A 13,605-nucleotide genomic window follows, 5' to 3' on the forward strand; every position below is an offset into this window, starting at 1 on the left:
TGGAGTACTAATCACTAAAATGTGATGAATAACAAGGCAAGTGCCATGCCTCAGGGATGGATAAATGTACTAAGGAATGCTTTAGAAAGAGTTTATTGGACATTCGGATTTTGAGAACCTCATTTATTTCAATGATTACTAAAGACCAAAAATAGTTGGACTATGTTCCCATTTAAGAAGGGGGCTCCTTGTTCTGCTTACTTTGTTGGAGAGATAAATGGTCATAATGGTTTTTGAAGCTATTAACTTGTTCACTTCACTTGGCCATTGTGATACCCAAACGCTCAGGTTTCTACAGATGTTTGATAATACTTAATTATTCTTTTCATTACCTATGAATTAAATCCAGGATTATATAAATATAACTGCCTTCATCCACAGCTTAAATCATCCCTTGTTCCAAGTTGTTGGCAAAATGATATGTGGGATTTTGTCAAATAAGATTAGTCTCGTCATTTTTATCCTACTTGGCACATATTTGGAGTCAGTGGCTAGTACTATATCTGAAAAACATACACAGCCAAATGCCAGCTACATGACTTGTATCATTCTGAAAGACATTATCTCTGAGTTGACAAAAAAACTGTTGCTTCCTTTAGAACAGTGGTTCCCAAACTTTTTTTTTTCTTACCAAGGCACACATGAGGTATGATATTCAAGTTTCACCCACCCCGTCAGTCCCAGTCACTCCCTAAGATCTACTGCATGAATAAAAGATCTACTGCATGAATCTAAGCCTCCGCTCAGTGTGATATCATCCTTTTCTCTTCTACTGATCTACATGTGAGTTAAGAACCGCTGACTTAGATGATATCTACAATAGATACAAATTTAATCTGATGTGTACTTGAAAGAGAGGGCCACCTGCAGGAAAGGATCTCAGGGGCAGTGGGAAATCCCACTTGTGCATGAAATACTGCAAGGCTTTGTTTAAAAGCAAATAGGCGGGACACCTGGGTGGCTCAGTCGTTAAGCGTCTGCCTTCGGGTCAGGTCATGATCCCAGGGTCCTGGAATCGAGCCCCATATCGGGCTCCCTGCTCTGTGGGAAGCCTGCTTCTCCTTCTCCCACTCCCCCTGCTTGTGTTCCCTATCTCACTGTGTGTCTCTATGTCAAATAAATAAATAAAATCTTTAAAAAAAATAAAAAAATAAAAGCAAATAGGCTGTCAACTGAGAAGGCCTAGAAGCAATCATACCCCAGTAGCAATGAGCATACTTAGCATGGAAATCTTGGTTTCTAATGCCATTCTCCATTAAAAGAAATGAGGGCTCCTTGGAAAAATGGCTGGGGCAGGACTAGAACTGGGGCAGGAAATATATAAGATAAGCCTGGAACATCTTATAGTGCTGAAATATAAAGAAATGCTCAAAATACACACATACACACATACAGACACACACACACACACAATGAGGTTATGTCAAAGGGACAGATATGCCAACTGAAATAACTCCCAATGGACAGAGGTAGAAGAATTTGAGCTAGAAAATAAAGTAGCATTGGATTATTACCTAACGTATAATATAAATATCCGTGAGTCCATACTGATTAAATAAATAGGAGTAAAGAGACAAATATTCTATGCAGAAGAATTATAAGCAATTTTATGTAGCTACTCTGCCCTTGATGAGGTAGGGCATAACTCCCCACTCCTTAATTATGGGCTGTGAATAACTAGTTTCTTCCAAAGAGAAGAGTACAAAAAAAAGAGGCAAAAAAAGTAACTTTACTATTGAGAAAGAAAAATATTACTTCAAGCCAGGTGATCAAGTTCAATATCAAAAGTGATAAGACATACTGAAACTCTGTATCCTTGATATGATATAAGGAGAATATTTTACATCTGTGGTCTTCCCCCAAAAAACATATTACCCCCATCTAACCATGAAATAAATATCAGGTGAATCAGAACTGAGGGATATTCTACAAAATATCTGAACAGTACTATTCAAGCTGTCAAGGTCTTAAGAAATAAGGAAAGTCTGAAAAACTCCCACAGCCAAAAGGAACTTAAGGAAACCTAACAACTAAATGTAATGTGTTATCCCAAATGGGATCCTAGAACAGCAAAAAGACATTAAGGAAAATGTGAGGAACTCTGAATAAGTATAGACTTTAGTTAATAATAATGTACCACTACTGGTTCATTAATTGTACCAAATGTTCCATAATCATGTAAGATGTTGATAATAGAGGAAATGGGTATAGGACATACAGGAACTTACTGTACTCTCTTTGCAATAATTCTGTAAATCTAAAACTGTTCTAAAATTTATGTTTATTTAAAAGCAAGTGGAGGGGTCTTTTATTACAGCACATTTTATAGGGACAAAAAACTGGAAACAAAATACATGCAAATAAATAGGAAAATAATTGACCAAATTGTGGTATCATACACTACTAAGCAACACAGAATATTATATACTTAAAAGGATGAGTGAACTCTCTATCAGTTGGCTCGGAAAGATTCCCACTATGTATTTTTCTAAGAAAAGAAAATGCAGAGAAATATGTAACTCTTCTTTTATTTTGTAAAACAATGAGGAGAAAATCCCCATGTATATATATATTTCAAAGAATAGGGAGAAGGTATGAAAGGATACACACTAGATTATTAACATTGCTCAGAGTAGGAGAATGGGGTTAGAGGAGAGAAAAGAGGAGAGGGGTAGCAAGTGTGGGGATATAAGCAGGGCAAGGAAAATAAGCAATAATTAATTTGATAATTCATTATCAGTATAGAACATCTATATAGTGAACTGGTGCTTTGCAAATAAAATTTTAAATCTATGAAAACAAAACAAAAAAACAAAAAAGCAAATGAATCAGAAGGAGGAAAAGGGATCTATTTTAGATTAACAGGAATTAATGAGGGTGAGGGGGCAAAGAGGAGGTACGCAGGAAAAGAGTAGCAGCACCCTAAAGAATATAGTGTCAGTCACTGAACCTGAATTACCATCCTTTTCTCAATTTTGCCAAGAGATACCCAAGTAGATGAAAATATTGATTATCACTAAGGATGTGATGAGAATTTCTGCCAATATCCTGGAGTTTTTGCCCACCACAAACAGAAACTAAACTCACCACTTGCTTCCCCAACACTCCCCCCTCAGAACACATAAGTACAAAAGTGATGCCTAGCATCAAGATTATTTATACACCACCTTGTTCTCCTGGCCTTTTGAACAATGAGGCCCCACCAGAGGTTTCGAAGTGCTTTTGATGAAGAGGTGACACATAGCTTTGGCATCAAAGTCCACAGGAGACAAAAATAGGAAGGGTCTGCATTTCCAAGAAGTTAAAATCAAATAATAGAGTGTAAGTCCCTGGTGAGCAAGATCAGAGACTCCCAAAATGGCAGAAATGAAAAGTGGTTCAATACCTAATGCAGTCTCTATCTGAGATTATAGATCCTAGATCCTAGCACCAGTGCAGAAGGGGAAGGAAGGACATATTGTGGAATCCCAAAGTATAAAACAGATTGCTTTTCACAGTAAACTTCTTACAAGAACGAACTGTATCTGTGATATGTTCCCTATAAAGCGCCTAGGAACTCAGGATGACCATGTGTTTACAGGGCTCCATGTTGAATATTTAGATAAGGTGGACTCAAGCTCATATTGCAAATTACGTGAAAACTTTCAACCGTAGCTCATTTGCTAAGACATCTCCCAGTAGCATCTGAAGCTATTTTCCATCAACAAAAAAAGAGAGACCTTGGCCTAAATGATATGTTAGGCCATTTTCATGGTTAGATATTAAGATCTTTGAGCCAACTGGCTCTATGAAAATACAATTAATATAAGACCCTAAGGTAGGGGTGAGTTGAGGAAGAAATGAATCACAAACTTTTCTAAATTATATGAGCATACACAGTAAATGAAAGTCCCATTTTCTGGGGATGCTGGGTGGCTCAGTCGTTAAGCGTCTGCCTTCGGCTCAGGTCATGGTCCCAGGGTCCTGGGATCGAGCCCTGCCTCGGGCTCCCTGCTCCGCAGGAGGCCTGCTTCTCCCTCTCCCACTCCCCCTGCTTGTGTTCCTGCTCTCACTGTGTCTCTCTGTGAAATAAATAAATAAAATCTTTAAAAAAAAAAGAAAGTCCCATTTTCTGAAATTTGATTAAGAATTTGCTGTCTAGTTCCAATAAATAATCAGAATTCAATTTACTGAAGCTCTACATGCACTGCAACCTTTCAAGAATATATCCACTGTATAACACGAGTGTTATACACCTCCACACACTCCAGGTCCAATCAAAAGACTACCAGCTATGGTACTGAGCAACACGTTCATGCAGCACTCACCTCAAAACACAAGTGTAGAATCCACTGTCTTGCGCCTCAGCTGAGTGAAACCATATTGAATCTTCTTCTTTGCTCATCCTGACCTCTGAAAAGATGATGGGCTCTTCCAAATCACCTTTGTTTTTGTACCACATAAGCCTGAGCCCAGTGCTCTGGGCCATGCTATAGTTGGTGCGAATATAACTGTAGAAAAGGGCACATTTCACTCGTACTGGTTCACCTGCCAAAGCCATGTATGTCTTGAGATCCACTGACCAGTCAATGCAGCCATCCACTGAAAGAAAACCAGATTGGGCATGAAAACCAGTGAGCATTGCTAATACTAATGAAGAGCAACCATCATTGCCAACATGTACTGAGGACTTACTGTGAGCCAGGCTTCACAGAATTTGCATGCCAAGTGCTTTACATAGATTACCTCATTTAATCTTCCTAGTGATCCTTTGAGATAGATCAGCATCCTCCTTGGGCCTGCCAGTCAGAATCCCTAGTCTAGCTCTGTGCCTCCGGGGAATTTCCAGTTCCCTACAGTAACCTTCTGCGTGGAGTTGACTGGATCCTCCAAGGAGCTCCAGCCCTAGTGCTTATGTGCTTGTCCTGGGGCCCCACCACTAGGTCCCAATTCCAGCAGAGTAGCCTGGCAAATGGATTATTCCTGACAGTCATATGGTATTGGCCTCACAGGGTTGTGTGAGATTGGACTGCTAGGATGACACTGACATGTAGATTTTAGGTGACTCCAATTGTTTGGACAGGAGCCCCACAAAGGAAATACTTCCAGGGGACCCTTGTACAACCTAGGAGAAGCCCTGAGATTCACTTATGAGCCTTAGTCAACAGACAAGAAAACGGAGACTGAGAAGTTCAGTGACTTTGCCCAAGGTCACACAGCTAATAAGTGGTAGAAAACCAGTCTCTGACTCTACAGACTGTGTCCTTAGCCCCTACCCTATACTGCCACTGCCTGTAATTGTGACAGGAACGACTGTGTTATTTATTTGCCTTTGAGAAAAGTTGGAAGCAGTAGGCACCTAAAGTGATTATTTGCCATTCTCTACATGGCAGTTTTCCATGGTATGACCTATTAATAGCAGATATTTAATCACAGTTTGATTTTTTTTATACCCTAAGGCCTCCCTTGCTGTTCAGCTGGTGTTAGCTCATGGGAATACATTATATTAATGTCAGCTTTAATCAAATACTATTAGGTGGGTAAGTGTACCATTAAAGAAAAACATATGCAGTAAATTCCCTCTTTTCCAGAATGGTTGGAAATGAGATACTGGCTAATTTAATATGCTAATCAACACAATTAGCAAAGATATTCTACCTCCAATTACTTAATTTCAAAGAATTTCATCAAATTGTGCTACATCCCTTTATATTACTTGATTACCCTTTATAAAATAACCCTTTCATAAACTGTATAAACACTGCCATTTTAAAATTGTATGTTTCACTTATAATTTTGTAAACTGATCTGCTTCCTTTTTTAGATGTTGAGAACTCTGTAGCCGTGTGTTTATCTTTTAACCTCAGTAGACTAGAAGCTCAGGGCTAAATGCAATACTCAAATGCAATAACTATCTTTTTTTAAAAAAATAATTATCTATTTTGGAGAGAGAGAGAGAAGAAGAGAGACAGAGAGAGTGCAGGTGGAGGGAGGGGCAGAGAGAGGAAGTGAGAGGAAGAGACTCTTAAGCAGACTCCATGCTGAGTGTGGAGCAACTCCAGGCTGATCTCATAACCCTGAGATCAGGACCTGAGTCAGAACCAAGAGTGGGACACTTAACTGACCGTACCACCCAGGCAACCCCAAATGCAATAACTACCTTACCTCAAGATTTTGCTTTCTCTATACAAGGGTTCTTGACCTGGGATTCAAGGACACCCAGGATAGACTTCAAGGTTGTTGTGCCTATTTGCATAGTTATACTTTTCTGGGGAGATATTCCACAGCTCTTTAATAGATCTTCAAAGGGGCCTACAGCCCAAGAAAGTTTTTGAACTCTGTGGTTTCTGATCTCTCTTTCTGACTTCATTTTTTACTGCCCTGCTACATATGGACTTTTATTATAAGCTGCCTCAAATCCTCTTATGTATGTGAAATATTCATTGGAAATAAATTAATAACCAAATAAATAACTCATTCTAAATTTATAGTGAAGGGCATTTGAACTTTCTTTGAGGATTCAGAAGGCACCAGATTCACCACTATGGATTTTGATGACCATTATTCACTGTTGAAGCCAAGAAGGTACAATGGGATTAGACTAAGTACGTACTTATGACTAGCTATCTCTTGGGGGCTTTTTTATTCACTCCCTGGTATCGGTCGTTTACCTGTCATGTGTCACTCTCATAACTGTCAATAATAGAGAGGGGAGATCTGCATTAGTTAAACCTTCTAGGTCATAGTAAATTATGGCAATCCATTTCTGGATTAATTTTAGTATTTATTGTTTTATCATCTTTAAATGAATTTTATATTATTCCTCTTTATGGATTGTCTGTGACACTGTCCCCATGCATCAACAACAAAAACCTGGGGATAATCTAAAAAGACTCTTTAATCGTCCAGTTTTTTCCCCTAACCCTAAGATGCACAGCAAGTGTTTTTGAATTAACAAATTTGGCTTAGCGAAGTAACTTCAACCTCTATAATTACCTACTTAATAGAAAAAAAAAGCTTTTGGAATATTTTTTCCATTTTTTCCCTAAATCCCTTTAGTTGCCTCCTTCAAATGATCTGTTGTATAATCTCCCTTTTACAATGTTAACAGGCTGGTTTGGCCTATTAGTGACAGGACATGGTTGTTACTGAAGATAATCAAAATATCTGCTCCTGAGACACACCGATCATGCTCAAAGGCAGTTGAAGACATTTAATTGCCTTTACAATTAGCTTTATCATACAGACCTTGAGAGTATACTGAGAATTCATTTCCTTTTAAGTACTATTTGAGCAATATGTATTTGATTTAATAGAGTCATATTTCCTTTTCCTCTGTTCTCTTGTTTAGCTAGCAGAGAGGAATTATTTAGTTATAAGGTAGTCAATAGGCAGAAAACAGATCTGCAGTAATGGGGAAAACAATTTCCAAATGCTATCCCCTTTATTCTTTTCCTTTAGTATTCACAAGTTTACAATATAAGGTATTTCAAGAAACCTGAGGGAATCTTCCCCAAAAGTAGACAAAGGGTATGATACCAGGGATCCGTGAAGGCCCATCTGCCACCAAATATTTTCCCACACCGAACTTTCATCAGTAGAAATCCATTCCCATTAGTTGAGGCATTGTAGTCTTATAACTAGAGAGTATTGGACCACTACTAGATTCCAACATGATGGTATGACTTGTTTCTCTTGGATTTCTATTCCTAGGTAAACAAACAAAGAGTAGTGGAGCAAGAGGGGATAGAATATGATATAGTACAAACCATGAGAGATGATGGACTCTGAAAAACAAACTGAGGGCTAGAGGGGAGGGGCGGAGGGGGATGGGTTAGCCTGGTGATGGGTATTAAGGAGGGCACGTTCTGCATGGAGCACTGGGTGTTATGCGCAAACAATGAATCATGGAACCCTACATCAAAAACTAATGATGTAGTATATGGTGATTAACATAACATAATAAAAATATAAGAAAAAAAAGAATATGATATAGTACATTCATTTTTTAAATTTGGGAGTAGTGAAGCAACTAAGAAGGATGTACTGCCATAAGGGACCTGGAAAATCAGGTGGCTAGGCAGCAGGAAGGGACTGAAAAGGTGAGGTTAAGAGAGAAGCACTGAAAGGTGTGAGAGGGTCACAAAAAGGCAGGAAGAGGAGAAAGGTCACATACAATTCAATTAGCCAAGGTCATTGCAGGAATTCAAGATGGTGCCACCAGAAGTCACCAATGCAAGTCACATTTCTCTCATGAGAAGGAGTTGGCAATAATATGCCTCACTTTCAGGGCCCCTCACATGTTGACACTATACATATTTGACAAATAGGGATCTGTGATGCAGCTGACAAAGGTGCAGACTATGGCCAGGTTGGGGACATAGTGGAATTGAGTAGCCCACAGAGGAAGCCAACCTGCAAGCTTGATCTCATCAGCACAGGCCTATAATCCAGAGTGATCCAGCCCCATTCTGTTTACAACTCCAGAGCCCAAAGAGCTCCTGAGAAAAGAGGTTTCTGGACAGTCCAGCTCCTCCCACATGTGATTTGAGAACTGGGTTTCACTGACCAGCCACAAGTGTAAATAGACACTACAGGAAGGAAAACACTTTCCCACCCCAAAAGAGTGAAATTCTACAGCTGAAGTGAAGTTTGCTACAGCATAAGCTCATTAAAAGTGTAAGTGAATGCTGCCTGTTCTCTGCTTCACAATAACTCAATATGGTTATAAATATTCTTGTCATTCCATTAGAAAACACCTTCTATTTTTAATTATCCATTCCCTGTTCACTCCTAAGTCTTATGAATAGCTATTCAAGTATTAAAAAAAAAAAAACTGCATTTCTTTAGATTTTCATCTCTACTCTCTGGATTTACATTTATGTAAGGCTCACAAAGTTATTACTCTAGGTTTAGTCTTGTTGGCAGAAGTGCTTTAATATCTGAACTATCCAAAGCAATTATAATGGAGCAAAAAAGTCACTTCTTTAAAACCCAGGTCTCTGGGTACCTGGGTTGTTCAGTGGGTTAAGCCTCTGACTCTTGGTTTCTGCTCAGGTCATGATCTCAGGATCCTGGGATGGAACCCCATGTCTGCCTCCCAGCTCAGCGAGGAGTCTGCTTCTCTACCTCTCTCTGTCCCTCCCCCAGGCGCATGCTCTCTCTCTCTTCCTCTAAAATAAAAATAAAAATAAAACTTTAAAAACTTTTTTTTTTTAAAAACCCAGGTCTCTATTTTAATCATTTTCATTCCGATCTGCCAAACAAGTGTGTTCTTAGGGAGTCTGATATGAAGATGCAAATAGGAAAAAAAAAAAGTGGATGAGCACGTAAAGGGACATACCAGTATCCATGCAATTTATTTTGCCAAGAGGAGACTCATAGGACTAAACTCTAATACAATCACATGGGAAGTTCCCTGGGTGACAAAAGAAAACCATTTAGCCTCTTTATAGATAAGCCTTGGCTTTCTCCTCAATCAGGACAGGAGAACCTGCTACACCTACCTGCTGTGAAAACAAAGCTCTGAGAAGTTTATAAATCCCTAAAAGAGGATAAGATGTGGGCGCCTGGGTGGCTCAGTTGGTTAAGCAACTGCCTTCGGTTCAGGTCATGATCCTGGGGTCCCGGGATCGAGCCGCGCATCGGGCTCCCTGCTCAGCAGGGAGTCTGCTTCTCCCTCTGACCCTCTTCCCTCTCGTGCTATCTCTCATTCTCTCTCTCTCAAATAAATAAATAAAATCTTAAAAAAAGAGGATAAGATGTTCTTATCAACAATAATTATATTACTTTAGAAAAAAATATTGTGTACAGTAAAATTATAGACTCTAGTGGCTATAGACATTACAATTTTTATTGGGGGGTAGGATATATAGCTATGTTTAGAATTGCCAATTCTGAATTTTTATCCCAAATTAGAAATCTGTTTAGGTAAAATGGCTAATTAGCACAGTAGAAAATATGTAAGCTCCAGATATCTTGATGATATTCATTACAACTTAAGTCCTCTGCCTCAGATGTACATCTGGTACTAGTTTATTATGTGTTTGTGATTCATAAATTCATTTGTTAAACCATCTATTTTCTTTTAACTATTTTTACAGCCAGCTCTCCTATTTGTGATCAACAGGGCAATTGTTGGGGGCAATTCATCAAATCACCACTAGAGGGGGAGCTGTCCAAGTTTTTTGTGTAGCACTCACCTTTCCCCACCTAACCTCTAAACTAAAAAATTGCTATCTGCCAACCACTGGTTGCTGGGGAGGGATCACAGCACAACTGGGGATGCACCACTGTGGGTAACACAGGGAGCCAAAAGTTGAGCATGCAGCTGAGTTCTTGCTCAAACTGGGTAATCAGGTTACACACACAGCAGGTGGATGACCCAGGACAGAAAGGTGCAACAGCAGCTACTGGCATTCATTGAGCCCTTGGTACAGAATAGCTGGGTGCTGTGATAGGTGCTTTGCATGTATTTTTTCTCATTTCATTATCCTGTTAACTCTGGGAAGTAGGGACTCTTATCATTCCCCTTTTACTGAGAAGAAGAAAAAAACTGAGTTAAATGACTTGCTCAAGGTCACACAAGTGGTGGTGGTAGAGTGTGGATCCCAAGACAGGTGAGTTGGACTCCAGAACTTAAGTTCTTAATCACTGTGTGTTCTATATATTGCCTCCTATACTCCTCATCCCAGCTCATGAGCCATTAAAATATTAAGGTTTGCTTGATGCCATCCAAATTGTCCTATGTATTCCAAAGAGCACAGGTCTGTCCAGTAGACCTTTCCAGCTGAATGATAACCTATCCCTAAATAATAACCATTGTGGGAATAATAGTCATCAAATAATGTTTGCCAATTATTTATCTATGAATTACACATTGTATTTACAGATTAATGAATTCTTAATAATCTGTGTACTTATTTAACCTCTGAAGATCAGATCTAAAACTTGGATCAATTTTATCTGATCCATATTGATTTAAAATTAAATATCTAGGGATGATCACCCAATTCCTAAAATCATAATCTAGGAATAGAGTTGTGTGTTTATCTTAACTCTTGTATTTATGTATTATAATTATTGAACACAATGTTATTCTCCTTATTCTTAATATTTTAATGTGGGAGTTAAATGCTTTCTATTTCTTTTTCAGCTCTCCCCCAAACACATACCTAAGGACAAGTTTCTTTGCATTTTTTTTAAAGATTTTATTTATTTATTCATGAGAGACAGAGGGAGAGAGGGGGAGAGAGAGAGAGAGAGAAGCAGAGGGAGAAGCAGGCTCCCAAGGAGCAGGGAGCCCAATGCAGGACTTGATCCCAGGACCCTGGGATCATGACCTGAGCCGAAGGCAGATGCTTAACCATCTGAGCCACCCAGGTGCCCAAGTTTCTTTGCATTTATACCCATCATGGTGAACACTATCTGCCTCAAGTGGGCAGCCCCAGGCACAAGAGGTCAAACCCTCCAAGAAGTACATGGCCTGTGCCCTTACTGCTGGACCTCCTTGCTCCCAGCCTAGAAATATGGACAGAGCTGTTTCGTTATTTTTTAGATAAAGTTGTCAGTAGAAAAAAAATTTATTTTAAAAATTTCATCTGAGCATCAGTATCCATCAATAGAGAAAATATCCCCCACCCCAGCTCTATAAATACAATGAGCGATTATCGCTTCAGGTTTTAAAAAGCATTTCTATGTTTTTTATGAATTGGATTATACGCTTTCTTTTCATACTTTTACCCCCTACCATTCGTCAATGGGAAAGTTCTGCCTAAATGAAGTCTTTCATCTCATTTCAACCTAGTTATTATGCTTAATAATGGGCTGGCAACCATCTTCATTTCCCTTTCATTACAGGATCTGTGCTACGCTTTGTCAAGATCATTCCTTAGATCTTTACCCAAGAAATGAGCCTCAATTACGTTCTGGAGGTGAAGCCACGTGAAACATTACAACCAACTCCTCAACTCCTGATTACCTGAGGCCTGATGAGAGCTTCCTTGGGAATTAGTCACTAGCCAGGAGCCCTTCTCAGATGCACTGATGTTAATTTGAAGGCTGCGGCAGGAAATGAGCCTGTGGAGACAGGATATCAGCACTGCCCGCCAACCCCAGGGAGCAGGCTCTCTTCTGCCCCCTCAAATCCAGGATGCTTGGCAGTGAATTTATCTTCCATGCTACATCTGCTCCGCCTCCCATGTCTGCAGTCATCCAAATCAAAATCTTTGGAAATCATCCCTGAATCTTGCCTTTCCCTTCCCACTGATCTCCCCCCTGCTCCTCCCAAAAAGACATTAAAGCTTGTCATTTCTGAAAAGTGACTTAAATTCTTCCTCGCCTCTCCATCCTCACAGATGTGAAAGTTCAGATCCTTCTCGTATCTTGTTTGGACTATTGCAATTCCCTTCTAAATGATTTTCCAACTTTCCCATTCCAATCTGTTCTTTAGAATGCTACTAAGTGATCTTTCTGAAGTACATGACCATGTCCTTCCACTGCTCAAAACCTGCAGTGGCTCCCGGGATGCACATCCATCCCTAAGCCTAGTTCCGTTGGCTCACCCTAGACTGCCTGTCATTTCTGCCCCTCCCCACAGTTCTGCACACATCCTACACTGCAGTCGATACTCACCTTCCCTGAACATGCCACTCACTTTTCTCTGCCTTTGCTCTTCAGGTTTCTTCCTCTAGAATACCCTTTGCCTCTGTGCCTATCTATTGAGAGCCTACTAATCCTCCAAGATCCAGCTTCAAACGTCATTTCTATGAAACTGTACTTCATTGCCCCATGTGAATTCTTTCCCCTGTGGTGCTCTCACCACGTGTGTCTACACATCTCCCCAGTTAGATGGGTGTCTCATTTACTTTGTATTCCTAGGACAAGGTCCGATGCATTGTACATAGTAAGTATTCATTAAATCTTTGTGGGATGAAATCATGTGGGTTTTCCCCCCAAATTTACTAATAATCAAAAGTTGTTTGAATTTATCAAAGACCTTAAGATTCCTCCTGCTGGGGGCACCTGGGTGGCTCAGTTGGTTAAGCACCTGCCGTCAGCTCAGGTCATGATCCCAGGGTCCTGGCATAGAGCCCTGCACCAGGCTTCCTGCTCAGCGAAGAGTCTGCTTCTCCCTCGCCTTCTGCCCCTCACCCCAGCTTGTGCGTGCTCTCTCTCTCTCTCTCCCCTCTCCTCTCTGTCTCTCTCTCAAATAAAAATATTTTAAAAAAATTCCTCCTGCTGCTACCCACCACAGAAAGCAGTGCTGTATCCAAACTCTGATAGGAATATCAGGAGATAGACCCCAAAGTACAAAATGTGTTCACAAGAATAAATGACTGCTACCTTTCCTTTAGCCAGCATCACTAGAAACAGGAATAACAAAATAAACTCTATGCCACATCCCTGCTCCAGAACTCATAATCCCCTGTTAAGTCAGCTAAAATCACCCAAGCTCTTCCAAATTAGGCCCTACCCTATCAAAATGCCTTGCTCTTGACAGGCTGACCTCCCTCCCAGTCCTACCCTAGCCCTCCTTGTCAGGGAACAGCTATGCTTTGAGCCCTCAGCTCTATCCTGTCTGCACACTCATACCATTTCTCCCACCTTCCACACCTCCCCAACCAA

At 40.1% G+C, this 13,605-nt stretch overlaps 1 protein-coding gene across 1 annotated transcript in view; it reads right to left on the reverse strand.

The window, feature by feature from the left end:
• The window catches only part of IL1RAPL2 (interleukin 1 receptor accessory protein like 2), a 629,876-nt gene extending 617,659 nt beyond the window's left edge, over positions 1 to 12,217 (reverse strand). Inside the window, 4 exon segments of the mRNA XM_088028544.1 lie at positions 4,308 to 4,581; positions 5,414 to 5,433; positions 11,213 to 11,263; positions 12,081 to 12,217. Coding sequence (XP_087884670.1) covers positions 4,308 to 4,581; positions 5,414 to 5,433; positions 11,213 to 11,263; positions 12,081 to 12,217 — 482 coding nt within the window.
• Between the last annotated feature and the right edge of the window lie 1,388 nt (positions 12,218 to 13,605).

Source organism: Eumetopias jubatus, unplaced genomic scaffold (genome assembly GCF_037043125.1).
Source record: "Eumetopias jubatus isolate StellerSeaLion01/CBP00866 unplaced genomic scaffold, mEumJub1_p1.0 scaffold_11, whole genome shotgun sequence".
Taxonomy (NCBI): domain Eukaryota; kingdom Metazoa; phylum Chordata; class Mammalia; order Carnivora; family Otariidae; genus Eumetopias; species Eumetopias jubatus.